The sequence below is a fragment of the Camelus ferus genome, chromosome 1 (genome assembly GCF_009834535.1).
Source record: "Camelus ferus isolate YT-003-E chromosome 1, BCGSAC_Cfer_1.0, whole genome shotgun sequence".
Lineage (NCBI taxonomy): Eukaryota > Metazoa > Chordata > Mammalia > Artiodactyla > Camelidae > Camelus > Camelus ferus.
In genome coordinates this window covers 3,837,359-3,864,147 of record NC_045696.1, presented here as the reverse complement: position 1 = coordinate 3,864,147, position 26,789 = coordinate 3,837,359, and the positions used below count along the sequence as shown (strand labels likewise).

The following is a 26,789-nucleotide window of genomic DNA, read 5'->3' as shown; positions in this document are numbered from 1 at the left end:
GAGTCCAGTGAACTGTACTGAAGCCTCTTAGAAATAATGGGTCGCTGAGCCCTTGAGAAGGTATAAAGATGGCTCATTTTCACAATTATCTTAGATAAAGAATTCGTGCATGAACCACATTCACACTTTCTGAACTTTGGCACTGTCTAGAGAATTCATGATTAATTTAAATAATTGCTCACTCATATTTTTTTTCTGAGCTTACTTCCGCTTTTCCCAACTGGAACGACTGGTAGCTCACTGGAGGCGGATGGTGGCTCAGAACTCTTATCTCAGCTGTGGTTTTACTGGGGGAACTTTGGACAAATCAGTTTGTTGTTCATTGTTTGGTGAGGTTATCTCCGGGAAGCCCATGTGTATGTATGTGCGGTTATAAAATAATTTGATAATGGGTTCTCGAGAAAGCATTGAGTGGTTTCGGAAGATAAGGCGATTATCTGGGGCTTCCACAGATGCCTAGTGACTTTTGTCCAAGTGCTTCATTTTAATCGATTTCAACGAGCACTTACGTGGAGTGTTCCCTGTGCGTGGACTCTTGCCCTGCCGTAAACAAGCCCAGAAAGGGTAAGAAAACATCCGTGGCCTGAAGCCTGGAGTCAGTCTCAATCACCATTCTTGGAACAAGCCCTGCAAACGTGAACACCTAAGGAGTCAGACGATGACACTGGGAACCGGAAGGCAAGCTGATAGGAGAGGGTTTACCCAGGGGGCTTAAACCGCCATGCCCGTGGACGCGGCTGTCTACGCCCGTGGACACGGCTGTCTACACCAAGGGCATTTCTGGGCTGACTTAGGTGAGCATTTTTCACTAAAATAGGATAAGAGCTGGCCAACCTGGACGGGTTTGACTTTTATAAGTCAGACTTTGCCGCCCAGCTTGTTGTTGTTTTCACACCTGAACGTGCATGAAACCCCCCTAAGCCTGTGGTGTTAAAATGCAGATTCCCGGCGGGGTACAGCTCAGTGGTGAGCACAGGCTTAGCATGCCAGAGGTCCTGGGTTCAATCCCCAGTGCCTCCGTTAAAAAAATAAATAAACCTAATTACCTTCCCCCCCAGAAAAGCTTAAAAATGCAGATTGCCTGGTCTGACCCTCTGAGGCTCCGAGTCAGCGGGTTTGGGACGGGGCCCAGGAGTCTGCATTTTAAACCAGCCTCCCAGGACAGCTGTTGCAGGTGGGGCGGCCACACTCTGAGAAATGCCACACACCACTCCCTGCAGGTTTGGCCACTTCCTCCCGCGGCTCCCCCCTCCCCCCAGCAGCAGGTGCTTCGGCTGCGTCTCTCCTAATGCTGACATCCTTGGGGTCACTTCCCCGATGCCCTGAAATCCACCGCACACCTGAGTAACTGCTACAAGAACAGGAAACGATGATTTACCACCGGTCCTTTCCCAGAACACTTCACAAGTACCGATGCTGCTTTGCTGGAGACTTGGTGGCCTCGGGTGACAGCTGTCACCATGAAAACTGTCACCCAGTTGCAGGTCGAGGGGCCCATGACTGTCGGCGCTGCCCAGGGACCCAGCTAATGGCATGCTGCTGCAAGAGCTGGGCCATTCGTGTGTGTCCAAGGAGCATGGAGCGCCTTGATTCCTCACTTCACACATGGGGAAACAGGCTTTCAAGGCTACTGGTTCCCCAGGTCCCAGCACCGGGGCAGAGCCCAGCCTGTGCTCAGACCTCTGCTCCATCCCCTCTGTTCCACTCAGCCCCACTCCTTTCTTCCTTGCTTCACCAGACTCTTCCTGGTCCAAATTCTCCCATGATGGGTGACCTTGGACAGCCAGCATCCCACATCCTGAGCGCTTCCGTCGGCACAGAACATCTGGGATTGGCTGACTCTCTGGACCAGCAAACTCACACAGTTGGAGTTTGTCCGAAGCCGAGGTCTGTGGCCACAGTGAGATGGGGAAAGGCCCCCAGACCCCCTGTAGTAGATTGGTTCTACCTGGGGCAGAATTGGTCACCTGACTCCAGGCAGTTTTCCTGAATAGAATCTGGCAGGGCTGCAAACACGACTCTTATCTAAGGGTAAGGAGTGCACAGCGCTGGCTTGCTCCCTCTCTCTCTCCCTGCCCCCCTTACCCCCCTTACCCCCCCAACACCTCCTAGATTAGGGGCTTTCAAGGTCAACTCTGGCCCAGATCACAGTAGTTCTGAAGAAGGGACAGGATTGTGTCCCAGGACAGCCTTAGCCTCGCCCAGCGGTATCCTCATTGCCCCCCAAACCAGGCGGACAGGGAGAGCCAGGGATGAATTGAGGCCCCCACTGTGGTGGCCAGAATGAGCCTTTGTCCCCTGGGTTCCTAGGGCCCATGGCCAAGGGCACAGACCACTGAAGCCCCAGCAGGATCGACAGTCGCCTTGGGCAGGTGACTCAACTCATGGCTCACAGCATTTTGCATTTTAACCAAAATCCAGTGTTGGCAGAGTTTGTCTTACAGATAAGAAAGTAAACTTAAAAAAAAAACAAACAAACCCAACAATCAGCCCATAGGACAGAGAATTATGAACCGTTGCCCTCATTGTAGCTCCTCCCCAACCCAAAACTCCTAAAGGGCTGGGCTTGTTTATCCAACGAAACACTGCCTTGGTGGGTCACCAACGCTGGGGCGTGGCACCTACAGGCAGCAGATGCTGTCCACTCTGTCCCCTGTGGCCCTGTGTCTGCTGTGTCCACTCTGACCTCACTATGGTCTGAATGTCTGTGTCCCCCAAATTTATATGTTAAATCCCCCAAAGCGATGGTGTTGGGGAGGCGGTTGGGGTTAGGTGGTTGGGCGGTGGTTAGGTGTCCAGCAATTTCCATCGAAGTCTAGATGGACACCTGACGGCTGGACACGGGGGCAGGGGGCTGTGAGAAGCTGCGGGCTCGGGAAGTTTGCCAGGAAGGCGGGAAAGAGATCCTGCAGGACCTGGAGGGAGCCAGGTCAGGGAAGAACCCCAGGGGTGGCGCATCCCCAGGTGACTGCACCTTCCGCGGGGGTGGGATGAGGAAGGGGAAGGAGTAGCACCACCGAGGAGTGAGAGGCAGCGAGGAAGCTGGGAAGGGACGAGGAAAAGAGGCATCCGCCTGGGGCTGAGGGGGAGCGTTTCCACTCGGGAATATTTGCAACAGGTGCCTCTCCCTTCTCTCTCCCTCTCTCTCTTTCTCTCCTGAAATGAAAGATTAGGGAAAGGCAACAATTCCAAATTGCCTTTTTCTACTATGCTTCATTGTACATACCTTCCAGAAAGAAATAGATACTAACATTCTCTCTGATTTTAGACTTGATACATATTTTCAGCTTAAGGACCGTGCTTTCCTGGTAAGTGAGTGTTTACAAATTCACATTTAGGTTCATCCTGGATTGACTCACCGTCTCTTTTCGGACAGAGGCCGGCCAGGTGCATGGGGTTTGCAGTCAGACCTGAACTCAGCGTGCACCCCAGGTCTGGCTTTTCCAGCGGTGACTCGGGTCCTCTTCACCTCTCCCCAGTCAGTAAATCATTGTTGCCATGTCATAGGAAATGCCCAGAATGCACTTGCCCCATCCGTGACACCTTTTTGTATTTCTCCAGTGAGTGTAGCAAAATGCGCCGTTTCCAGGGGTGACTCATGTGGCATGTGAGTCACTGGTCCAGTGGAAAGCAGAGCAAAGGGCAGCTCCCCCAATGCCAGGCTGCTTCCTTGTTGCTCATCTGTTGGGTTTTCTTTTCCTCGGCTTTTTCTTCAAATGGTTTTCGACAGGTGTTTAGTGCAGTGTGACTTCCTCGGGGTGCCCCCTCTCCTTCCCCAAGCCTTCTTCCTTTTGCATAACTTATCATCCCCAGTGGCTCCAAGATAACCACCCCTATTTCCTGCTGCCGAAAAACTGCCCTTAACACGCAACACGTTTCCTTTTTCCCCGTCACTCCTCTCCTTTCCCCAAAATTCTGCTGTGAAGTACATCCCCCGGATAACACAGTTCGGCTGGTGGTATTGTGAGCTGGAGGGTCCCCGTCTGGGAAACATAGGCAGGTTGCTGTGGGATGATGTCTCTCGTGGTCTTTCAAACAATTGTCAGCGGGCCTTTCAAATTCCTTCTCCCAAAGGCTGTGTCCAAACCGGGCTGGGTTTGGGGACCCCTCTCCAACGACCCAAAGCTCGGTGTGGGGCCCACTCACTCTAATTCAGTTTTAGATATGACGTTATTTATTAATTTCTTGGTGTAATAAAAGTGACCACTGTACTCCAATGTCGAAGAATGGAGAAAACACCAATTTTATTTTCTTTCTTTTATCAAAGTGTAGTTGATTTACAATATTGTGTTAGTTTCTAGTGTACAGCAAAGTGACTCAGTTATACATGTATACATATTCTTTTTCATTATGGTTTATTATAGGATGTGGAGTACAGTTCCCTGTGCTGTACAGTGGGACTTTGTTGTTTGTCAATTTTATATGGAGTGGTTTGTATCTGCTGATCCCAAATTCCAACATATCCCTCCATGGTTCCCTTTCCCTTTTGGTAACCATAAGTTTTTTTCTATGTCTGTGACTCTCTGTTTCATAAGTAAGTTTATTTGTGTCCTATTTTAGATTCCACATATAAGTGATATCACATGATATTTGTCTTTCTCTGTCTGACTTATTTCACTTAGTATGATAATTTCTAGGTCCATCCATGTTGCTGCAAGTGGCATTATTTCATTCTTTTTTAATGGCTGAGTAGTATTCCACTGTATATACACCATATCTTTATTCATGCATCTGTTGATGGACATTTAGGTTGTTTCCACATCTTGGCTATTGTAAATAGCGCTGCTGTAAACATTGGGTTGCATGTATCTTTTTGAAATAGAGTTTTCATCTTTTCTGGATGTAAGTCCAGGAGTGGGATTGCTGGATTGTAGGATAAGTCTATTTTTAGTTTTTTAAGGAACCTCCATACTGTTTTCCACAATGGCTGCACCAAACTGCATTCCCACCAGCAGTGTAGGAGGGCTCCGTTTCCTCCACACCCTCTCCAGCATTTGTTATTTGTAGACTGAGAAAATATCGATTTTAGGGTGACATTTAGATTTAATGCATGCAGTCATATGGGGAAAGAGGAGAAAATGAAGAGACTCTGATGTCTGAGCATGTCCCCTTCCTGATAAAACCAGTGGTTTAGAACGAGGACAAACCCCCGAAGGAAGCTGCTCCACCCCCTAGCCCGTGCGCCCTCTCCCTGCTCCTCCCCTCCCCTCACGCTCACTGCACGCTCTCTCTCGCCTCAGGAGTCCCACACGTGCTGTTGCTTCTACCTGGACACTCTTCCCACTGCTTCACCTCATTGACACGGCTGAATCAACCTGAGCTCTGGCCTCAAAGCCCTCGTCCCTTGGGGAATCTTTCCCTGACCTCCAGAGGGGCTCACATCTCCAGGGTTCATGCTTTCACAGCACCCACACCCTTTGTGGGTGGTCCGTGGGGCCAGATGACATCTGTCTGCAGCGTTCTCTCTACACCTGTCCCTGCCCAGGTGAGCAGCACGGCCCATGCAGAGGCCAGACGAAGGACGCGCCGTCCTAAGTGCTTGATACGTTTACCACAGTGAGTGTCCACAGCAAACCTCAGGGGCTGCCACCAGCCCGTTTTATGAATAAGGAAGCTGAGGCTTAGGGGTAGTAAACACGTTGCCCAAAGGCCAGTGGCTGGTGCGTGTGGGAGCCCGAATTCCAGGAGCTCTTCGCCACTGAGCTAAAGATCCCCCAGCTTTTCCTTAAATTAGATCTGGCTGTGGCTGAGTTATCCCAATAGCTGCCCTACCGTTGGCTTCCCTCTGAACTCCCTGAATCCTGATTTGTAACCTGAACTGCAAAGGGGCAAGGGAGCCCTTCTGGCCTTTTCCTGGGAGGAAAGGACAGCCCTCTAGCTGTCCCCTGTTTTCTACTCAGTTATCTAAGTGGGGCTCTCTCAGAGCTAGCAGGACCTCAGCCTTGGGAACCCTTGTGGGGGCAGGGGCCCACACGGAGGTAAAGCATGTCCTGGGTCCTGCCACATAGGGGAGGGGATTTCGTCTGCTTCTTCAGTGAAATTAAATGAATGACCGTGGAGGAATGAGTGAGGGCCAATAATAGCCTGGGGGCCACTTTTAGAGATGAGTTTCTCTGTTAAAGGGGATTCTCTTATGACAATCCTTATCAGTCCTTTACACTTAAGTGAGAATTAGTAATAGCTTGCCCTCCTCCTACCCCACTGGCTGTATAGAAAAAAGAAGGTTTGGGGGAGAACCTGGGTTCCAAAGGCTGAGGGATTTAAAGTGCCAGGAGGGAATGGAAGGGTCCTGAAGACAATCTGTGTTCACTTTGCCATCTTTGCTGGATTGGCCTTGCCTCCCTTGTAAGCCCCAGAGAAGAAATCTGGTACCTAAGAGCCACAGAAACACCTAATTTGGCTTTAGGATCGACTCTCACCTGCCTAATCCCTCCTCTGGGACGGATGACAGTGAGCTGCCGGCCCATGGGCCATGGTGTGTGTGCAGCAGTCCCTCTGGGGACCCCAAGAGTCTCCGCTTATGCCTGAGATAGGCCCTCTCTGAGGGCCTCCCCCTGGAGGGAGAAGAGCACACCTGCGGCCAGGGCCCCTCTGGTACCCGTGGCCTTGGCCCTGGATTCCATCTCCTCGGGCCGAGCGGCCAAGGGATCTCAGCAGTTGCTGTTTGGGACCAGGATGTCACAGTGAACCAAGAAAGTGACCTGCCCTGGGGGCTTGAGCCACCTCCAGGGAGTGTGTGTTCATTTCAGGATCAGCACAGTGTTGTGCAGAGACCGCGCACTGGCGTTTCCCGGCCCTGCAGGAACCGCCTGTGCGGCCACTGCAGGCTGGACCTCCACTTCTCTGTGGGGGCTCCCGCGGGGAAGTCTAGTCCCCCAGACCGAGGCCTCCCTCCTGGGGCCAGCCCAGCCCCAGGTTCTGCTTCCCAGACCCAGTCACAGACCCTGCTACCCGCCCGCATCCTCCTAAGTTCACTGTCAATTGCCTTGAACTCAGCTTCGAGAGCAAACACTACATGGACATGTTGACCCCATCTTTCTACAGCAGCAGGTCCAGATTTAGGGTACAAACTGTGGTTCTGAAGCACTCCGAAGCCATGGGCCCCATAAGCCAGTTGTAAATGTTGATGAGACCAGAAAAGCCTGGATGACAGTACAGGACCAGAGGAGACAGAGACTGGTGGGTGGCCTTCCAGGAGGAGGACAGAAGCCGGGCAGATGGACGGGTGGCCTTCCTCCAGGCCGGTGGGGGGAGGGGTGGGGGGGAAGCAGGGCTGGGGAGGGAGCCACCGAGGGATGGGGGTGCCCTCTGGCCTCAGCCCTCTCTGGGCGGATCCAGCTGACATTACTCTGAATAGCATTTTAATTGTAGCCGGGCTCCAGCATATTTTACAGCGCTTTAAAATGCTGGATTCATTTCACACCGTTCTCGTAAAGTAGATGGGAGTGCTATTTTCATTTTATGGAATGAACTGAGCAAACACCCCTGGACCATAACGTCACGGAACCAGTCAGCACCTGAGCGGAGAGGTTAATTCCAGAACTGCTGGTTCCCAGGGTGCAGGTGAAACCCAGGGGATGGGTTCCTCTAGGCGGGCCCTGGGCTGCTCCCTTTCCCCTCCCAAGTGCAGACCCCACCCCTGGGCCCCACCTGTGATGAGCGACACTGAACAGAGGGGCCCCAGAAGTGGCAAGAGGAGAGACGCAGGTGGAAAGGGGCCAGGGAGCTGGCGGGGCAGCTGCACCCAGGAGGCTCCCGGAGGCGCTGACTGCAGGGAGAACCCCCCTCAGCTCCTCCTTGGCCATCCTCCTCCCGAGGTCCCCGCTCGGAGCACAGGTGGGTTACCCAAACACTCTACTCATCACCTCCTCCCAGAGCACCCGGGCGTCATCCACTCCCCTCTCCTAAATTAAGCCTAATGGTCACCGGGACAACAGAGGGGTGGCCAGGTCACTCTGGCCCTGGAGCACATTAATCATAGACACACACCCTGGGGGCATCCAAGCCCAGTGGGAGATGGTGTCTCTCCTGCAGCCCTGGGGACTGTCCTTCCCAGTGGGGACGGGAACTCTCTGTGTTTACGTGCAGGTGGAGCAACGTGGAGCCGGAAGGCAGGAGAAAGAGTGGTGAGTCCTCCAAGGGGGGAGGCTGTGGGAGGCCTGTGCGGAAGGCTGCTGTCTGGAAAGGCTGTGCCCTCAGGTGCACGAGCAATCCACCCACCGTGGGAAGGGGACGGCCGGCAAAGGCCCCTGCTGTGGGCTGGTTCTGGGTAGAGGGAAAAATGTCTTTCATGTGAATTCATAACCACTAGGCCATTCTTCATGTGGACTTTGGGTCGAAGCCCAGCCTCATGTCTCGCTGTAAGAGGAGGTACCTGGGCCTTCTGACGTGCCGGGGAGGGAGCTTTCCCCACGCCTGAGAGGCCGTGCCCCCTGGGAATCCCTGGGAGTCATGGAGCACAGCAGATGGCTGTCCCCTGGCAGCTGGAATCGCACTTCTGAACCCATCAGGGAGCAGCAGCCCCGCGTCTGCGGCAGGCGCTGGGCAGCACACACAGGAGTGGGGGAGCAGAGCACCTGGTCCACAGGAGGAAGAGTACGCTCCCTCTCCTTTCTTTCTGTCTGTGTGTCTCTCCCCATCTCTCTGTCTCTATCTCTGTCTGCCTGTCTGTCTGTCCCTTTGCTTTTATGATGGTGACCAGAGGATGCTGTGTTGGAGAACCAGCCAAGTAGCCAAGTCACCCAAACACAGAGCCCACAGAAGTGGATGGGAGCAGGGACCACACCCCAGGAGATGTGGACCACAGTCCCGCGCAAGTCCTGTCTGGGAGAACGTGTGTGGGTGCAAACTGGGGACTCGGGGGGCTGCCAAGATCAGTAAGAGCCTCAGTTTCCTCCGGGCTGCAGGCGGGTCGCCCAGTGCAGTGTTGCGTGTCACCAGGGCTGTGTCAGCATTTGCCAAATTTCACTGTAAGTTTTCAACAACCTGGGATTCAGGTTTCCTCTTCAGGGATAGAGTTGGGTCAGGGAAGTTGGATCCAGAATGTCCTCACTGTGAGGGGCGTGGTTTTCCCACTGACTGTGGTTAAAGCCACAGGGCCTGGTCTGAAATCAGGGTTAAGCAGGGTGAGACCTGGGCATGTGGGGCGGGGGACCCTGGGGGGCCCTGGTACCCTCTTCCCCATCAAGGGGAACTCACATGCTAAAGAAGCCCCATCTCTTCCTTTTGCCTTGTAGAGCCTCACGCCCTCCTGTGTCTTCTGTTCCCAGCACGTGGAATTCTCCAGCTGGGCTGGACAGAACCTAATTTTGCCAAAAGACACCAGTGTCTGACATTCTCAGTTCTTTAAAGCAAAAGTTCTCTTAACAGTCCCTGAAGAGTGGGAGAGTTTAGCAATTAAGACTATAATTTTTGCCAGACACAGAGAAAACAGGGCTGGATGGTACGTGCCAGTCCCTCCCCACAAGGAATTGACAGCTTCTTAAAGCGCACACCTCACCGCCGGGGAGGGATCCTGGTGTCCTCACTGACCCACAGGGGCAGGCACCATTAATCGCCAACCCAGTATCCATTTCCCCGCATCCTAACAGAACTCCAGTTATGTCCAGGCAGGTAACACGTGCCGCAAAAGTACTCACCTTTTCAGACTCACCTGAAGCTAAGGGTGGTCACCTAACTCTTCTGGCAAACAAGACATAAACAGCAATCTGCTGGGACTTCTGAGAAAGCTTTTACTTCCCGGCAACAGGCACCACTCTTCCTTCTCCCATTCTTTCTTCCTCCTTGAACTGCAGAAGCAATGCCCGGAGCTGTAGCAGCCACCATACAATCATGAAGCAATATCCTGGGGGATGAAAGCCAACCTGAAGAGGGTGGAGCAGAGACATGAAAAAGGCAAGGGTCCCTGATGGCATCACTGGGTCACTGCCCAAATGGAGGGCCTCCCATGTGACTTCTTATAACAGGAGACAAAGACATTATGAAACCTGGGTTGGTCAGGGAGCATGTGATTTGCAGGGGAACGCTCCTAGGATGCACCTGAGTTTACACGGAGGCTTTGTCATCTGATCAGAAGAGACCAGGGCTGAAGGCCCTGCTGTAAAGACACAGGAGGTGACCACTGACCGGCTTCCTGGGCCAGCTTCCCCTGCTGAGGCTGAGTGTCCGGGTTCTGTGCGTCCCAGAGCCCTGCGCTGTGACCGAGCGCCCTGGGCGATCTTGGAGTCCTGGGTGGGGGGTGGTCTGCTAACATGTTAGGCAACATAAAGGCAGAAGCTCGGCTTCTCTGGACCCCAGTTTTTGTTTGTTTGATTGATTCCCTTTTGTTTTTACTCTAAATTAGGCCTCCCTCCTGATCTATCCTTCTCTTTGCCCGGCTGAGGGCGGCAAGATTGCCAGTACATGGAGGTGGAAAGGGCAGGAAGATTTCACTGGAAAACTCTTCTCTCTCTGATGAGATAATCATCTGTTGTTGGAGGTGGGAGCGGGTGTCCCCACGTGAAACAGAGCTGGGTTTTACCCGAGAAGTGTTTTGGTTTTCTTCCTGTTTTACAAGAACGCACACCGAGTATCACTGATGTTGGTATGAACTCAGCACCTGAGCACAAATATTTACATTCCAGGTGAGTTAGCCTCGCTCCCAGGTCTGCTGGGTCAGCTCAGGGACCAGCACGTACCCAGGAAAGAACGCCCTGGCCGGGGCCCCGGAGGCTCCGGACTCCTGAGGGTGGACACGTGAAGCCTTTGACCCGATTTGCTGGGTGAGACTCCTGAGAAATGAGAACGGTTCCCTCCTCGTGGCCCTTGCTCTGCAAATCCTCAGCCTGGGGCCAGACCCACCCGGCTGCATTCCATCCACTGACCCCGCAGCCGGACACAGGACAGAGGCCATGCGGGGACCCTCCCACTGCCTCCTTCAGGAAGAGCTGCTCCCGCCAGGCTTCCCAGAGGGCTGGCCGCCCAGAGAAATCTGAGCCCCACTGGTTGTGTAAGGCTGGGCTCCGGGGATTTGGGGGTGGGGAACCCAACAGAAACCTTTGACTCCCTGCTCTGTCCTCCCCGCCCTGCTCCCCACCCTGGCACCGCAAATCCAGCAGTGAGGAGCCGGCTCGTCTGCCCCCATAATTGTCAACAATAGAACTCCTGTTGCTACTACCCCTGTAGACAGCTCCGACTGCTCATGCACGTTGCCGGGCTGGGAGATGGAGCCGAGAGGCCGGGGCTCGCGCCTTTCCGGCGCTGGCTCCTCTGTCCTGATCCGGGCCAGCTCTCCGGCTGCACGCTCCGAGGACTCAGGGCCAGGCTGTTAATTTTGTACCTCTGTCTCGAGACATGGTGCTTGTATACAGTTAGTGCCCAATGCTTCCTCCTTTGGGATATCCTTTTTCTATTTGACTTAAGGACATGCGTTTGGCTTTGAAGGGCTTGCTCTTGCTTTTGAAACTCAAAAAGTGATCTGATGAGGCTACAATCACTTAGGCACCTTCTTTTACCTGAGGCTTTCAGATAATTCACATCACAGGGTGTTTAATGCTCAGACTGGACCCATTTGGGGCAAAGTACTAAGGAACACACACACACGTGTGCACACACACGGCCTAGACAGGCCATGTTTTCTCAAGACTAAAGACCTCACGCACAGTAAGATACTCTATCATTTTATGAACATCTAACCAAAAGTAGTGGCTGCCACCTGAACTACGCTATGCCATCATTTAGAAAATGTCTCCCCATTTCAGAGATGTTAAAATGTGGCTGTGAGTCCGGGAGGTACAGCAGTTAAGCATCTTGACAGGATGTGTGCTGTCATGTTAGAGAGACCAGACTTCTATACCTGAAATAGATTAAAAACCAAGATAGTCTGTACTTAAGAACTACACAGTTCGGCCCAGGGGAGACGCTTCATGGGAATTCAGAGGGGAGAAACACCAGCTGGGCGGAGGCGGATTGAGGAAGGATTTGAAAGGAAGGTGAAGTTATTTGAGCCTCGAAGAGTGAGGCTCTGAATGCAAGGAGGGGCCGGGAGGTGGCATCATGGAAGGTCCTCGGCGCTCAGGCGTGGGCAGGGAGGTGAGGCGGGGACAGGCCCGGGCAGGGGCAGCAGTGCCGGGCAGCCGTCACACTGACTGCAGCTCGGCTGTGGTGGTAGGGGTGCCCGGTCACCTGTACACAGAGCTCTTCGCACACTGTCACGTCACCATCCTCACGGCCCGGCGGTGAGGCAGGTTCCCCAGGAGCACAAGTCGTGCACTCAGTAAGTGCTTCCAGGAGAGCCTGGTAAGGGACCGGGACGGACAACCAGCTCAGGAACCGGAAGAAGGCCAAGTACCAGCTTGATCCCAGGGGGGCACCGAGTGTGCGTATGTCACGTCTCAGAGAACGGAAGCTGGGGGTGCACCTGTCATCCTGGGCTGGTGGAAGTGGGGCCCGGGAGGATGGAAATCCCCACGCACTGCAGACTTGCTAAGATGTGTGGCAAAGTGACTCCTCCAGGAGGTCCTCCAAGGAGACCTGCAGGTGAGGGTTGTCCCAGGCAAACCCACATAGAAGCCAGGAGGCGCACGGGTGTGGGGGATGGGGTCTGAGAGCATCTGGGCACAGCCCCACGGTGTTGGCCCAACAGGCATCATTACCCCCTTGTACAGGTGAAGGCGATTGAGATCTCTAAGGTGACACTTATGGGAACTAGAAACAGGCTCTCCAACTGGAATAAAGCATTTTATGCATTTTTCCATTCAGTGAGCACTTATTTTTTCTCTACAGCCAACGGCCGAGAACTGGATTTGATTGCACAGTAAAGAAACTTGAATTAAAATAAGAGAGACAGAACCATCAGTGAGCTGTAGAATTCCTCAACTATCTTTTGTTCCCTTTGCTCTACATTAAAATAGAAAGATGGTAAGTGATAGATAGATAGATAGATAGATAGATAGATAGATAGATAGATAGAAAGAATAATGCCATAAGGAAAGTATAAGACAAAAAACAAGTTAGGAAAAGATGTTTACAACTTGTACCACAGAAAATGTGTTTCATCACTAATATTTAAGAGCTGCCAGAAGTCAGGGAAGGGAAAGACCAGCACATCAAGACTTTAAATGGGCGGGAGACATGAACAGCAATTCACAGAAAAAGACACGCACGTGGGTTTGAACATACAAGAAGATGCTCAAACTCATGTTAAGAGGAAGGTAAATATTTTAAAAGCTACAAAAGATACTGTTTCCCAGCTGCCAGAATGACAAAAAGTCAAAATCTTGATGACATGTGCAGTTGGAAAAACTGGACAAAAAAAAATTGGCCTTCTCATGCCCTACAGGAGTGCAAAATGGAGCAACCCAGTACACGGGGGAGTTTGACAGGATCAGGGAAAATTACTTCTTGGTCCAGAGATAAACAATAAATAATAAAACAAATTGTAGAAATTCATTGCAAAGATACACCAGCAAAGTCAGTAAACGATGTCTGCTCGTAGCTGAGTTATTCAGAACAGCCAAGTACCGGAGGAAAATCAGCTTTCCATCAATAAAACTGTGTTATGTTCACATACGGAGAGCCACACAGCCTTAAAAAGCAGTGAGGGGGTCTCCGTATACCGCTGCGGAGTGGTCCCCAGGGTATATGGGGAAGGAGAAAGGCAAGGTACCGACCAGTGTGTCTAATACGCTGCCTTTTGTGTGAAAAGGGGGAATAAACACACACGGATTTTTGGTTGCATTAAAGAAACAAGAAAAGGATAAACCAAAACCTAATGAAACTATTACTCATAGAGGAAATTTTTTAAAATTAGGTAGAGGGAACTGCGGTGAAAGGCAGACCTCAGTGAACGAAATCTTACAGGGAGTAGCTGGAAGTGGTTCTTAGAACACAGGTTCCCTCCGGGGAAGTGCTGGACAGCCAGCCAGGTTGCTGGAGCCGCCCGGAGTTGACCTGTGCTACGTTGCAGGAGTCAAGCATTGAATGTCTGCAAGCTGGCTGTTACACTGCTGACAACTTCTCATCAGACATAGTCAAGATGCTGCAGGCGGAGGACTGGCTCCGGTCCAGGAACTAAGCAAGAGGTCAGATTTCTATTGAGGCGATTGCCCTCCCCTTCCTGATTGACAAGCTTTGACTTCTGTTATTTTAGGGTTTGGGAGAAGGTGTTTTGTTTTGTTTTGACAGATTTTGAAGGAAATGCAGTGATAGGCTAGTAAACCGGCTTTCCAAAAAAAGGTCGTGGTTTGCGGTGTTTGCCCATTTCCTTGATGTAAATGCTCCCACCCCAGAAGGAAGACTCCTACAGTCAAGACACAAGTATGTGGTAATAGCCACCCCAGCCCTTCCCCCCAGGCACTGACTCGTGCAGCAGCTCACTGAGGAAGGGAACTGCCCCAGCATCTCAAGGACTGCTGAGCACAGAGTTCAAGTCCTGAAACACCATTATGGGCTCCCTGTCAACATGGGGAAGGTATTTAGTGTAGCCAACACTCAGCCCAGAGTGAGTCCACTGGGCCCACAGACCATCCCAGTGGTCATTCCTGTGTCCCTGGATGTATAGTGGGAATGGATGTCCTTGGTGTTTAAAAGACCCCCCACATTGATTTCTAGGCTTTGGAAGGAATGATCATATTAAGAGAGGTGGAGGTGAAGCCTCTGAATCTGCTTTCCCCCTCCCTCCCCCACCACAGGTCAAGATACTGACTCAGAATCAGCCTTGCAACCTGGGAATAATGACTGAAATTAGTGCTGCTTTAAAGACCAGGAGGATGTTGGGGTGGTTCCCATAACATCTCCTTTCACCAGTGCGGCCCCTGAAACACCCAGACAGATCCTGAAAATGACGGTGAACTACTGCAAACTCAGCCAAGGAGCAGCCCCAGCTGCAGCTGCTGTGACAGACGTGCCGTATTTGCTGGAGCAGCCTCACCCAGGACTCACCCAGGATTCAATGCACAGTAAGCACCTGCCGATTTGGTGAGCGCATGTGTAAATGAGAAATACTGCAGCCGGATCAGTAAACAAAGGATGTGGTGGCCATCAAGTCATCAGACACTGCAGCCACCGCTGACTGTGAGTCTGGCCTCTGCAGCCACCCCCAGCAGTGCACCCTGGGGAACTCAGGGTGGAAAAGAACAGGACACTGGCCCTAGACAGCTAAGGTGCTCATCAAAGGAGTGATTTCAGTGAGCCCAGACTTTTGCACCTTCTCACGTCTCGAAAGCGCTAAATTCCTTCACTTGAGAGGTCTGGCTTTCTTTAATTAACAATTATCTTTTGATGTTCCAACTATTTGGTCTTTGTTGCAAAAACTCTTATACATCCTGGCTCCTCCTTTGCCTCTTTGGAGCAGTCTATTATAGTGATCTGAGAGGTCAATTTTGGGGCTCGAGTTCTCAGAAAATCTGCTGAATAAAACATAACTCTCAACTTCTGGTTGTGCCTTTTTTTAGTCGACATATACTTTTCCATCCCTATCATAGGAGAGGATCGTAAAGAGTTCACATCCATATCAAACAAGCGAAGGAGACACAACTTTGTAAAATGATTATAAATCAATAAAAAATAAAAAAAAAACAAGCGAAGCTATATATTTATAGCTGACATAACATATCAAAACAGATCTGAACCATCAAGACCTCTTGCAGAACGTCACCCTGGTCCCCTGGATCGTTACTGTGAGACTACTGGACCCTCATGAGCAAGAAGTGGCTAGTATGTTGGGAGCTTTGGTAAGACACATGTGTTCCAGAGTACTGGAGATAAACTCTTCAGAGATTCAGAAAGCAGCCACAGAAGTAAAATGTTCAAGAGTCCAGTATTCTGGGGCATGCTAGGACACCCCCTTCAAGGTAAAGGGTAAATTACCGTGTCTTGTATTTTTCACCACTAAGAAGGAAGTGCAGTGCCTGACAGGCAGCACTGTATGATGAAGATAACACATATTCTATACCTGGAAACATGAATTTGACCCACATATGAGGTAACGCAAAGACTGTCAGCTTTGAGTAAAGCCCTTAAAAAAAGGAGTCTGCAGCAGGTTCAAGTCCAGAGCGAGCTGGCCCTGCTGGGCCAGCAGACTGTATGGTATTGAAACTATCAGTGGTAGGAAAAGATACTATATGGATTCGTGACAAGGTCCAGTGGTAGGCTCACAATTCAGGACACTGGGGTTCCAGAGCAAGGCCATGCCACCTGCAGTAGGGGGGAATATACCTTTTGAAAAGCAGGTCCTCATCTCTGATAGAAACAGAATATCTGAGCACCATGCACCAAAACTGCCCATGCTGAGCTGTGTTCTGTCAGACCCACCAAATCATAAGGTTGGGAGGATCCAGCAGCAGCCCATGGTTAGACTGAGGCCAGGGGATCCACGCAAGTTGCATGAACAGGTAGCTTAGACCCCAATGGCTCCTACCATTGCTGTACCAGCAGCTTTCCCTCAACTATAATCATATGGAAGATCTTTTACAATCAGATTTTGGAGAGGGCAAAAGCACAAGCTTGGTTTATAAATAGTAGGCTTGGCAGGTGGGGCAGTGCTCCTAAGGGATTGCCTGGAAAGAGTGATCAGGAAAATCCTCCCAATGAGCAGAACTTTGGGAGGTACAGATGGTCTGAGGGTAGAGTGCACGTAGATTAATAGGCAGTGGCAAATGGCTCGGAAGGAGAAAGATGGGAAGATTGGCAGCTAGGAAGTCTTGGGAACAGCCATGTGGATGGACAGGTGGGAGTGGACACAAAGAGTAAATATCTTTGTATCACCTACTATGTCTGTTCTGATTTTCTGCCTGTGGACCTGTGCATTTTGATGGAAGGATGTTGAATCCTCAACTCTGATAGTGGGTTCATCTATTTCTCTTTGCCATTCTATCCATTTTTGTCTCACATGTTTTGATGCTCTGTTGCTAGGAGCACATATGCTAATAATTGCTATATACACTTGGAGAGATGGCCTTTTTATCATTATGTAATATCCTTCTTTATTTTTGATAGCTTTCCTTACTTTGAAATCTGATTTCTTTGAAGTTATTATAGCTAATCTTGCTTTCTTTTGATTAGCAGTAACATGGTATGTCTTTCTCCGTCCATTTCCTTTTATTCTATGTGTGGTTTTATATTTAAAATGAGATTCTGGTAGATAACACAGAGTTGGCTCTTATTTTTTGCTGCACTCTGACAATTGGTCTTTCAATTGGTGCATTTAGACCACTGATGTGCCAAGTGATTTTTGATGTAGTTGGATTAATGTCTTATTTGTTAATATTTTCCATTTATTGCCCTTGTTCTTTGATTTTATTTTTATCTTCCACTCTTTTCCTGCCTTTTGTGGTTTTAACTGAGCATTTTATATGATTCCTTTTTCTCTTCTTTGTTAGCATATTGGTTACACTTCTTCTCCTCCCCCCTTTTTAGTGGTTATCGTAGAGTTTGCAATATACATTTATAGTTAATCCAAGTTCACTTTCAAATAACACTACACTAACTCACAGGTAGTGTTAATACCTTATAATAACAAAGTAATTTTAATTCCACCCTCCTGTCAATGCCCTCAAAATTGTGCTTGCCAAGAGTGATGTCAGAAAAAACATAGGAAATAGAGAAATCTAAGGGCCCACTCCTTCACAGAAACACTGAGGAAATTAGCAAAACTATTAGAATCATCTTTATCTGAACTCCAGAAAACAGTCAAATGTTTACAACAACCAAAGAATTCTTCATCAAGAAAAAACAAACTGCAGCAAAATAGAAGAACTTAAATGTTTAGAAAAGTCACTATAAATAAATTACAAGCTACAACAATCAGCAACAATAAATGAGAGGGAGGGAGGAGAATCTGATATCCAGAATTATTACATTATAATATTCAAAATGTCCATTTTTCAACAAAAATTATGAAACATGCAAAGAAGGAAGAAAATATGGCCCATTCACAGGGTAAAAAAAGCAATTAGTAGAATACATTTTTGAGGAAACCCAGGAATTGGGCTTACTAGACAAAACTCTCTCAATATAGTCTCTGAGTTAAAAAAAAAACTGTGAACAAAGAACTAAGGGAAACCAAGAGAATAATCTCTCACCAAATAAGGAATATCAATAAAGAAAAATATAAAAAGGAACCAAATAGAAATTCCAGAGTTGAAAAGTACAATAAGTAAAACGAAAACTTCTCTAGAGGGGCTCAATAGCACATTTAAGCAGGCGAAAGAGAGAATTAGTGAACGTGACACTAGGTCAATTGAAATATTCCAGCCTGAGGAGTAGATGGGGGAAAAAAGAATGAAGATAAATAAACAGAACTTAAGAGACCTGTGGGACAGAGTCAAGCACACCAGCATACACTTAATAGGAGTCCCAGAAGTAGAGAAGAGAGAGGAAGGAGCAGAAAAAATATATGAAGGACTAATGGCCAAAAGCTTCCCACACTTGAAGAAAGCTATGCACCCACACATCCAAGAAGCTCAATGAACTCCAAGTAGAATAAACTTGAAAATATCCACACTGAAACACATTATAACTAAATTATTCAAAGACAGAAAGCAGCAAAAGAGAAAGTTAACAGCCAATTTCTCATCAGAAACTGTGAGACCAGAAAGAGTAGGATGCCATGTTTAAAATGTTGAAAGGAAACACTGTCAACCAAAAAGTCTGTACCCTACAAATGCATTCTTCAGAAATGAAGGCAAAATTAAGACATTTCCAAATAAATAAAAATCGAAAGAGTTCATCGCTAGCAGACCTGCCCTACAAGAAACGATAATTCAGGCTGAAATCAAAAGGCACTAAACAGTAGCTTGAAGAAGTAACACCAGGAAAGTCGACAGTTCAGGTAGTTTGCGAGTTTACATGTATTTCTCCATTGTATCTAGCTTTTCTAATGTTTTGATGTATACTAGTCTCACAGACAGTTGATCCTTGAACAATGTAGGCTTGAACTGCGTGGGTCCACTTATACACAGATAGTTTTCAACAGTAAATGAAACAGAACTACTTGATGCATGGTTGTTTGAATCCACAGATGCAGAGAAACCACAGAAATAGAAGGCCATGTGGATTAACCGCTGTGTTGTTCAAGGGGCAACTGTGATCGTTTTCATTTATGTAAGGTCAGCAGAGATTTACCTGTTTTTGTTTCTGATTTTAGTAGTTTTGAGACTTCTCTTTTTTCCTTAGTCAGTCTAGCCAAAGTTTTGTCAATTTTGTAGCTCTTTTCAGGAACCAAATTTTGGTTCACTGATTGATTTCTAGGGTTTCACTATTGATTTTCTAGTCTCAGTTTCATTAATCTGTGTTCCAACATTTATTTCCTCCTTTTTGTTACCTCTGGCTTTAGTCTGCTTTCCTTTTTCTGATTCCTTAAGGTGTAAAGTTAGGTTATTGATTTAAATCTTTTTTCTTTTTAAATTAAGTGTTGATAGTTATAAATTTCCCTGTGAGCATTGTTTTTGCAATGTCTCATAAGCATTGGTTTGTTGTGTTTTCACTTTTATTCATCTCAAAGTATTTTCTAATTTCCCTTGTGATTTATTCTTTGATCCATTTGTTGTTTAAATGTGTGTTGTTTAACTTCTACCTATTTATGAATTTTCCAGTTTTTCTTTCTTTCTGTTTTTTCAGGCACAGCTCTAAGTACTTTTTTTTTATTTTTAAGCTTTTTTATTGAGTTATTTTTCCAGTTTTTGTTGTGTTATTGATTCCTAGTTTCTTTCCATTGTAATCAGAGAAGATATTTTCGTGTGATTTCAGTCTTTTTAAATGGCTTGAGGTTTGTTTCGTGGCCTAACATATGATCTAATCTGGAGAATGTCCCATGTGGACTTGAGACAAATGCGTGTTCTGCTGTTGTTGAGCTGAGCGTTTCGTATACGCCTGTTAGGTCTGGCTGGTTTGCAGCATTCTTCAAGCCCTCTATGCCATTGCTGATCTTTGGTCTAGTTGTATTACTTCGTTTTTTATTAGTGGAGATGCCTTTTTAAAGTCTGCAACTGTTATTGTAATACTGCAGCTGTCTATTTCTTTCTTCAATTCTGTAATTTTTGCTTCATATATTTTGAGGGTCTGATGCTAGGTGCATATGTATTTATAATTGTCATAGCTTCTTGGTAAATTGATCTTTTATCAATATTTAGTGCCCTTATTTGTCTTTTACAATAATATTTGACTCCAAGTCTATTTTGTCTGATTTTATTATAGCCATCTAGCTTTCTTTCAGCTACTTTTGCACAAAGTATATCTTTTTCATCCTTTCACTTTCAATCTGTTTGTATCTTTGGATCTAAAGTGAGTGAACCGACTCAAGAAGAAACAGGTAATCTGAACACATATAAAACAGGTGATGAGATTACAACAGCAGTCAAAACCCTCCCCCAAAAGAAAAGCCCAGGACCAGGAAGTTTCAAGCTGAATTCTACTGAACATCTATAGAAAAATTAGCATCAAGTTTTCCAAAAAAAAAAAAAAATAGAAGATGAGGGAACACTTTCTAGCTCATTCTGTTAAGTCAGCATTATCCTGATATCAAAGCTAGAGACAAAGACAACAAAAGAAAACTATAGACTAATAATCCTTAGAGATGAAGATTTTTTAAAACCTCAACGAAATACAATCAAACCAAATACAGCAGCAAATTAAAAGGATTATACACCACAACCAAGTGGGATTTATCCTAGGAACACAAGAGTAATTCAATATATGAAAACCAATCAGTATAATGTACCACATTAACAGAACTGAAAGGGAAAAAAACACATGATCATCTCAATTGATGCAGAAAAAGCATTTGACAAAAGCTGACAATATTTTATCATAAAAACACTCAACAAACTAGGACTAGAATGGAAGTTCTTCAGTATAACATAGGGCATTACAAAAAAAAAAAAAAAAAGAAAAGAAAAGAAAAGGAAAGAAACCACAGCTAACACCATATTCAAAAGTGAAAGACTGAAAACTTTCCCCTTACAATCAAGAGTAAGACAAGGATGCCTACTTTCACCATTTCTATTAAACATTATACTAGAAGGTCTTGCCAAAGCAATTAGGCAAGAAAAAGAAATAAAAGACATCCAAATTGTGAAAGGAAGAAATAAGACTTAGCACAGAGCTACAGTCATCAAAACAGTGGTAATGGCATAAAGGTAGACATATAGATTGATGGAATAAAATTGAGGGTCTAGAAATAAACCTACATGTCTTTGGTCAATTGATTTTCAACAAGGGTGTCAAGACAATTCAATGGGAAAAGAATAGTCTCTTTAATAAATGACTTTGAGAGAACTGGATAGTCGTATGCAAAAGAATGAAGTCAAACCCTACCTCACACCATGTACAAAATTTAACTCAAAATGGATCAAAGACCTGACTATAATAGATAAAGCTATAACACTAACACTATTAGAAGAAAACATAGGGGTAAATCTGCATGACCTTAGATCTGGCAATAATTTTTTCGATACAAGCCCAAAAGGACAAGCAACAACAAAAAATATAGATAAATTAGAATTCATTAAAACTAAAAAATTCTATATATCAAAGGACAGTATCAAGAGAGTAAAATAGAAAGCCACAGAAAGAGGGGAAATATTTGCAAATCATAATTCTGATAAGGGCCTTGTATCCAGAATACATAAAGAATTCCTGTAATTCATCAAGAAAAAGACAAACAGCCCAATTTAAAATGGACAAAGCACTTCGATAGACATTTCTCCAAAGAAGACATACAGCCAACAACACATAAAAGGATGACTGTACCAAATGCCACTGCACTGAACACTTTCAAATGGTTAAAACGGTAACTTTAATATTGTACATTATCACACACACACACGCCTGCTAACGATTTCTAAGAGCAAGACCCCCACTCACAGCAGCACAGGGCGTTACCGGCGCTGAAAACCTTGCTTGGTGTTACAGGTGGAACATTTATGTTTTAATCTGAGAAGCTTTAATTTTTAATGAAATCGAGTAGCTTTTTATATGCTAATTGGGGATCTGAACTGAGGATGTATTTGATGCTTTTGTATCTCGCCCTGTTTTAAAGACTCTTTGATTTTATATTGCGATATTTTCTGGCAGTTCAATATCTCCAATTTGCACATCAAAAAGATTCCTTTTGGGTTCTGACTGAAATCACATCAGTGCTGGATTGACCCAGGGGAAGTGGAGACTCTACAGCCCTGAGTTTCTTGCCCACAGCTCTCTCGGGTCCCAGTGGACATACGAGGTGTGTGTCCATTGGTCAGGTTTACTATTTTGTTCCCAACTTATCTTCTTAACTTTCTTCTTAGGTGCTTTGTAGTTTGGCTGCCACAGCTCTGGGCACCTCTCCCCGTCAGGGTGTCACACAGGTGCAGGCGGTGTTGGGGAGGGGCTGCTAGTGGCCGGGAGCGTGTCTCACGCCCAGCCCCTCCATGAACATGACACTTGGCAGAAACTTGCCTCATATGTTCTCTACAAGTTTTCTGGAGCCAAAGAACAGATGGGAAAACAGATTCTTGCAAAATACTCACGTGTTGAGTGAGTAAAACCTAATTGTAGAAAACACACCAGCACTAAACAGGGTCCCGTGCGCCCAGCTCCAAACATCAACACGGAAGGGAGGGCGTGGGAGCCTCCTCCCGCTGGGGCAACGCGCACACCCGGGAGGGGTATAAAAGCTGACAGCCCCAGCACCTCACACTCACACACACACTCACACACTCACACTCACACCCTCCTCCAGCCTCACACCCCAACCATGGCCGCTTCCGCCCTGTCCACCTGCTCCAGCGACCTGAGCTACGGCAGCCGGGTCTGCCTGCCCGGTTCCTGTGACTCCTGCACCGGCTCCTCCTGGCAGGTGGACGACTGCCCAGAGAGCTGCTGTGAGCCCCGCTGCTGCGAGCCCCGCTGCCTGACCCTCCTCTGCGCCCCAGTGAGCTGTGAGCCCAGCCCCTGCTGCCAGCTGACCTGTGAGCCCAGCACCTGCCAATCAGGCTGCACCAGCTCCTGCACAGCCTTGTGCTGCCCGCAGTCTAGCTGCCAGCCCTCCTGCTGCACCTCCTCCCCCTGCCAGCAGGACTGCTGTGCGCCCCTCTGCTGCAGGCCTGTGTGCTGCAGGCCCGTGTGCTGCACACCTGTCTCCTGCAGGCCCGTGTGCTGCACGCCCGTGTGCTGCAGGCCCGTGTGCTGTGAGCCCACCCCCTGCCCCTCGTCCTGCTGCAGACCCTCCTCCTGTGTGTCCCTGCTCTGCCGCCCTGTGTGCAGACCCGCCTGCTGTGCCCCCGCCCCCTCCTGCCAGCCCAGCTGCTGCCGCCCGGCCTCCTGCGTGTCCCTGCTCTGCCACCCCAGGTGCTCCCGCTCGGCCTGCTGTGTCTCCGACTCAGCCTAGAAGTCCAGCTGCTGACTGGCTGTACTGCCGGCCTCTCTCCAGCTTCTGGCTTTGACCCTGAGCCCAGCTGTCCTCTCTCAGGAGCCCCGGAGCCCCTCTGCTGGCACCAGGACCTCCCCTCTCTCGTTGGTGGACACACAGCTGCTGCCTAGAGGGGACCTGAACATGCCACCCTCAAACCCCCCAGCCGTGGGGGGACTGCCGGCCCTGGGAGCCCTCTTCTGCACGGTTGGGTTCTTATATTCCATGTGTCAAAGGTCAACTGCCATCATTAATAAAATGAGATAAATGAAAGGAAAGAATCAGTCGAGATGACGGTGTCTTTACTTTGGAGAGTTTATTTAGCACATGTTTGTAACACAAGGACAATTCTAAATGCTGAGACCCTCCAGATCAGGGTCACTGTGACACCTTTGTCATCCACGTGACTGAGATGTAGACAATGGCCACTCACAGATGCCGCCCACCAAGGTACCACATGAAACAAGAGTAAACCGTGAAGCCTTCCTCCCATCTGGTGGACAGCGCAGGCAGCTCCTGGGAGTGTCCGGGAGGGCGTGGGCAAGGCCAGGACATGACATCAAATGGCTTGGCTTGGATACAGGAGACAAAAAAAAACAGGGCTGGAGAGGAGGTTTGATTTGAATTGAATGAAGGATGAGAAAGTGCTGGGCATAGTGGGTGCTGTAAGGATTCCCTCTGCACGTCGCATCCTGGGGATCACGTGACATCACAATGACATCTTTCTAGATATGTGGCTTCGCTCAGGGCGGCCTCCCCAGTGGTGCACCTCCTAGACTATTTCTCAGTTCCCAAACAGCTCCCGCAGGCACCCTGGCATGGCAGTGCCTCCTTCTGCCGAGGCTGATGCCTCCTCCCGGCATCTCCGCCCCCGCCCCCGGCCCTGTGCCCAGGGTGGCCCAGCGCCCACGCTCTGGAGGGGCCTGTGTTCACACCACGGGGGCTGAGCTGGCACTTCCTAGGGCAGCCCCCCCCCCCCCCCGGTTTCTGGGCCAGATTTCCCCTTCCCGGAATAGCGCAGGCATCCCACACGCAGTGTTCCTGCGATCGCTGTGGTTCCGGATGGGAGTGTGGCCTGCCTCAAACTGGACTCTCCTCGGAACAAAGGAAGCCATGGCACAGCCATGTGGTGTGCAAAGGAGGGGCCAGACCAGTCTTGCAGCTTCGAGCGGCCCCTGTGATGGGCTGAACCGTGTTCCCTGAACAAGACATGCTGGAGCCCTAATCCCAATACCTCTGAACATGACCTTACTTGGAAATGGCATCTTTGCAAATCTGATCAAGTTAAAATGAGGCCTGGAAGGTGGGACCCAATCCAGAGGTCACATGACCGTGTCCTCATTATAAAAAAGGAAGCTGCAGACACAGAGCCATGCACAGAGGGAAGACGGGAGAAGATGCAGGCGGGGATCAGGGTGGTGCCTAGAGCCAAGGACACCAGAGATGCCTGCAAACATGGGGAACCAGGAGAGGGGATGGAGCGGATTCCCTGCCACCCTTGGAAGGGACCAGCCTCCCACACCTTGGCCTCCAGACTGTGAGACCATGCATTTGTGCGGTTGAAGCCGCCCAGTCTGGGTGCTTTGCATGATAGCCCAAAGAGGATGCTGCAGCCCGTCCCCAACTCTGGCCCTTGCAGAGGGTGGAGAGGCCAAGAAGAGGGTGCTTGCAGGTCAGGGACCCAGGCCCTGGGGTGCTGAGCTCTGGAGAGCATGTCCTTGGAGAAAGCTGTCCCTGAGGAGGGAGGACTGGGGCCTTTACATCCTCTGCAGGCAAGGGAGGGGGCTCCCAGGGGGTCACCACGAGGGCGGCAGAGTCCCCTGCAGGGAGGACCACCACTGCCCCGGGCCGTGATGCCCAGAATCTGTGCTGGATGCTCGGGGAGGGGGCACAGGTGTGGGCCAAGGGGGATGCCGCCCGAGAGTCCCCGTGGCCCCGGTGTGGACTCGCGGGAGAGAGGGCAGGGTGGACTCAGGCCAGGGGAGAGAGCCTGGAGCAGGACAGACCTGGGCAGGAAGACCATCAGCCTCCGAGTGACCGAGGAGGGAAGGTCCGGCTGGAGGGGCTCTTCCCCCGGCTGGGGGCACAGGGCAGGAAGAGCCCCGAGGGGGAGAATGGGCTCCGAGACCGGCAGCAGGGCCGGGGAGCCGGCTCCGCAGCCCCCGCGTGGCTCTCCTTCCTGCCCTTTGTGTCCCCACTTCCACCCACAACCCTGAAGGTCACCACACAGTTGAAGGATCACAGACGGAGTGTGGAAGTGGGGGGCTGTGCCACCGAGAAGCGGGCCGTCCTGTGGCTGCCGTAAAAGTGACCACGAACGTGGCTGAAGCAGCTCAAAAGTGTTGTCCCCCAGCCGTGGAGGCAGAATGGGAAGGGAGTCTCCTGGCCACAGTTGGGGTGTGAGAGGGCGGGCTCCCCCGGAGGCTCCAGGGCAGAGTGTGACCCCCGTCCTTTCAGCTTCTAGAGGCACTGCATCCTCGGCTTGTGGCCTCGAGTCTTGCTTCCCCCTCCTGGGGCCTCCCCTTCTGTGGCCGTCTCCTCGCCCCCCATCAGTCCCACCTGGAGGACCCAGAGCATCTCCCATCGCAAGGCCCTCAATTTACTCCCGTCCGCAAAGTCGCTTTGCCGTGTAAGGGGACGTATCGCAGGTCTTGAGGGCAGGACATGGCATCCCTGGGGAACCACAGAAGTCCTCCCCGCCCCGCCAGGCTCTTTCCCACCCACGGGGAGGGGGAGGAGCCCTGCGTGTCTGCAGAGCATCCTGGTTTAATTTAGTGGTGTGAGCGCCACCTATCAATGCTGCACAGAAGGACATTTTACACAAAAGGGGTAAGTTCAGGACCTTAATGCCCTCGGTCCACCCAGAGCAGGGTGAGGACTGGTCTTGTAAGGTCAGGGTACAGAGTTGGGTCCCTCGCCTGAGCGCTGGGAGTTCACCTTCAGCACGAGCTTGGTCACCCACATGGCCATCTGGTGACCTGACCTGCTCTGTAAAAGGAATTTTCTAGAATCCGGGGGAACCACCCCTGGAGGAAGCAGTTTAGGGAATGACGAGGGGGGAGAGACACTGCTCCGCGAGCATTGCGCTCTGACGTTTACTAGACCTTCGGTGCAGGAGGCTGCCGAGCCTGGACGCCGTCCCAGCCGGCGTGGGCGCCGGGCAGGTGACCCCGCCGGGGACGAGGCCCTCGGCCTGGCCGGCTGGGATCGAGCAGCCTCGCTGCGACGCAGTCTCGTTGGGCACGGAAGGTGTGGAGAGGACGATGTCTGGGCCGCCCCCTGGGAGTTCAGAGTTGGCTGCTTCTGACCCACACACGGGCAGGGGTCCCGGCAGGGCCTGGGCTCAGCAGCAGGAAGGGACACCACAGGGGATGGGTCTGCAGACCAGGGCGGGGCAGGAGGGCGGGCAGCACCCGGAGGACTG

The 26,789-nt window shown here is 49.7% G+C and overlaps 1 protein-coding gene and 1 long non-coding RNA gene across 7 annotated transcripts; both read left to right on the top strand.

The window, feature by feature from the left end:
- The first annotated feature begins 7,397 nt into the window (after positions 1-7,397).
- On the top strand, positions 7,398-15,454 carry LOC116657879. 6 transcript variants are annotated; one of them, XR_004313057.1, is made up of 8 exons: positions 7,398-7,836; positions 8,089-8,126; positions 8,702-10,477; positions 10,623-12,516; positions 12,763-12,897; positions 13,946-14,060; positions 14,164-14,295; positions 14,670-15,454. It is a non-coding gene; the product is annotated as an uncharacterized LOC116657879 (long non-coding RNA). The 6 variants fall into 6 exon arrangements; XR_004313043.1 differs by having other exon boundaries at positions 8,089-8,969; positions 9,237-10,477; XR_004313085.1 differs by having other exon boundaries at positions 8,089-9,442; positions 9,795-10,477.
- A 7,198-nt stretch (positions 15,455-22,652) lies between these two features.
- Positions 22,653-23,646, top strand: LOC102509035 (keratin-associated protein 10-12-like). The gene has a single exon (XM_032461511.1). The coding sequence runs from the start codon at positions 22,712-22,714 to the stop codon at positions 23,342-23,344; it is 633 nt and encodes a 210-aa protein (XP_032317402.1). The 5' UTR covers positions 22,653-22,711; the 3' UTR covers positions 23,345-23,646.
- Positions 23,647-26,789: the final 3,143 nt, after the last annotated feature.

Excerpts from the sequence above, each read along its gene's own strand:
- LOC102509035 (XM_032461511.1), top strand. The coding sequence starts at position 22,712 with ATGGCCGCTTCCGCCCTGTCCACCTGCTCCAGCGACCTGAGCTACGGC.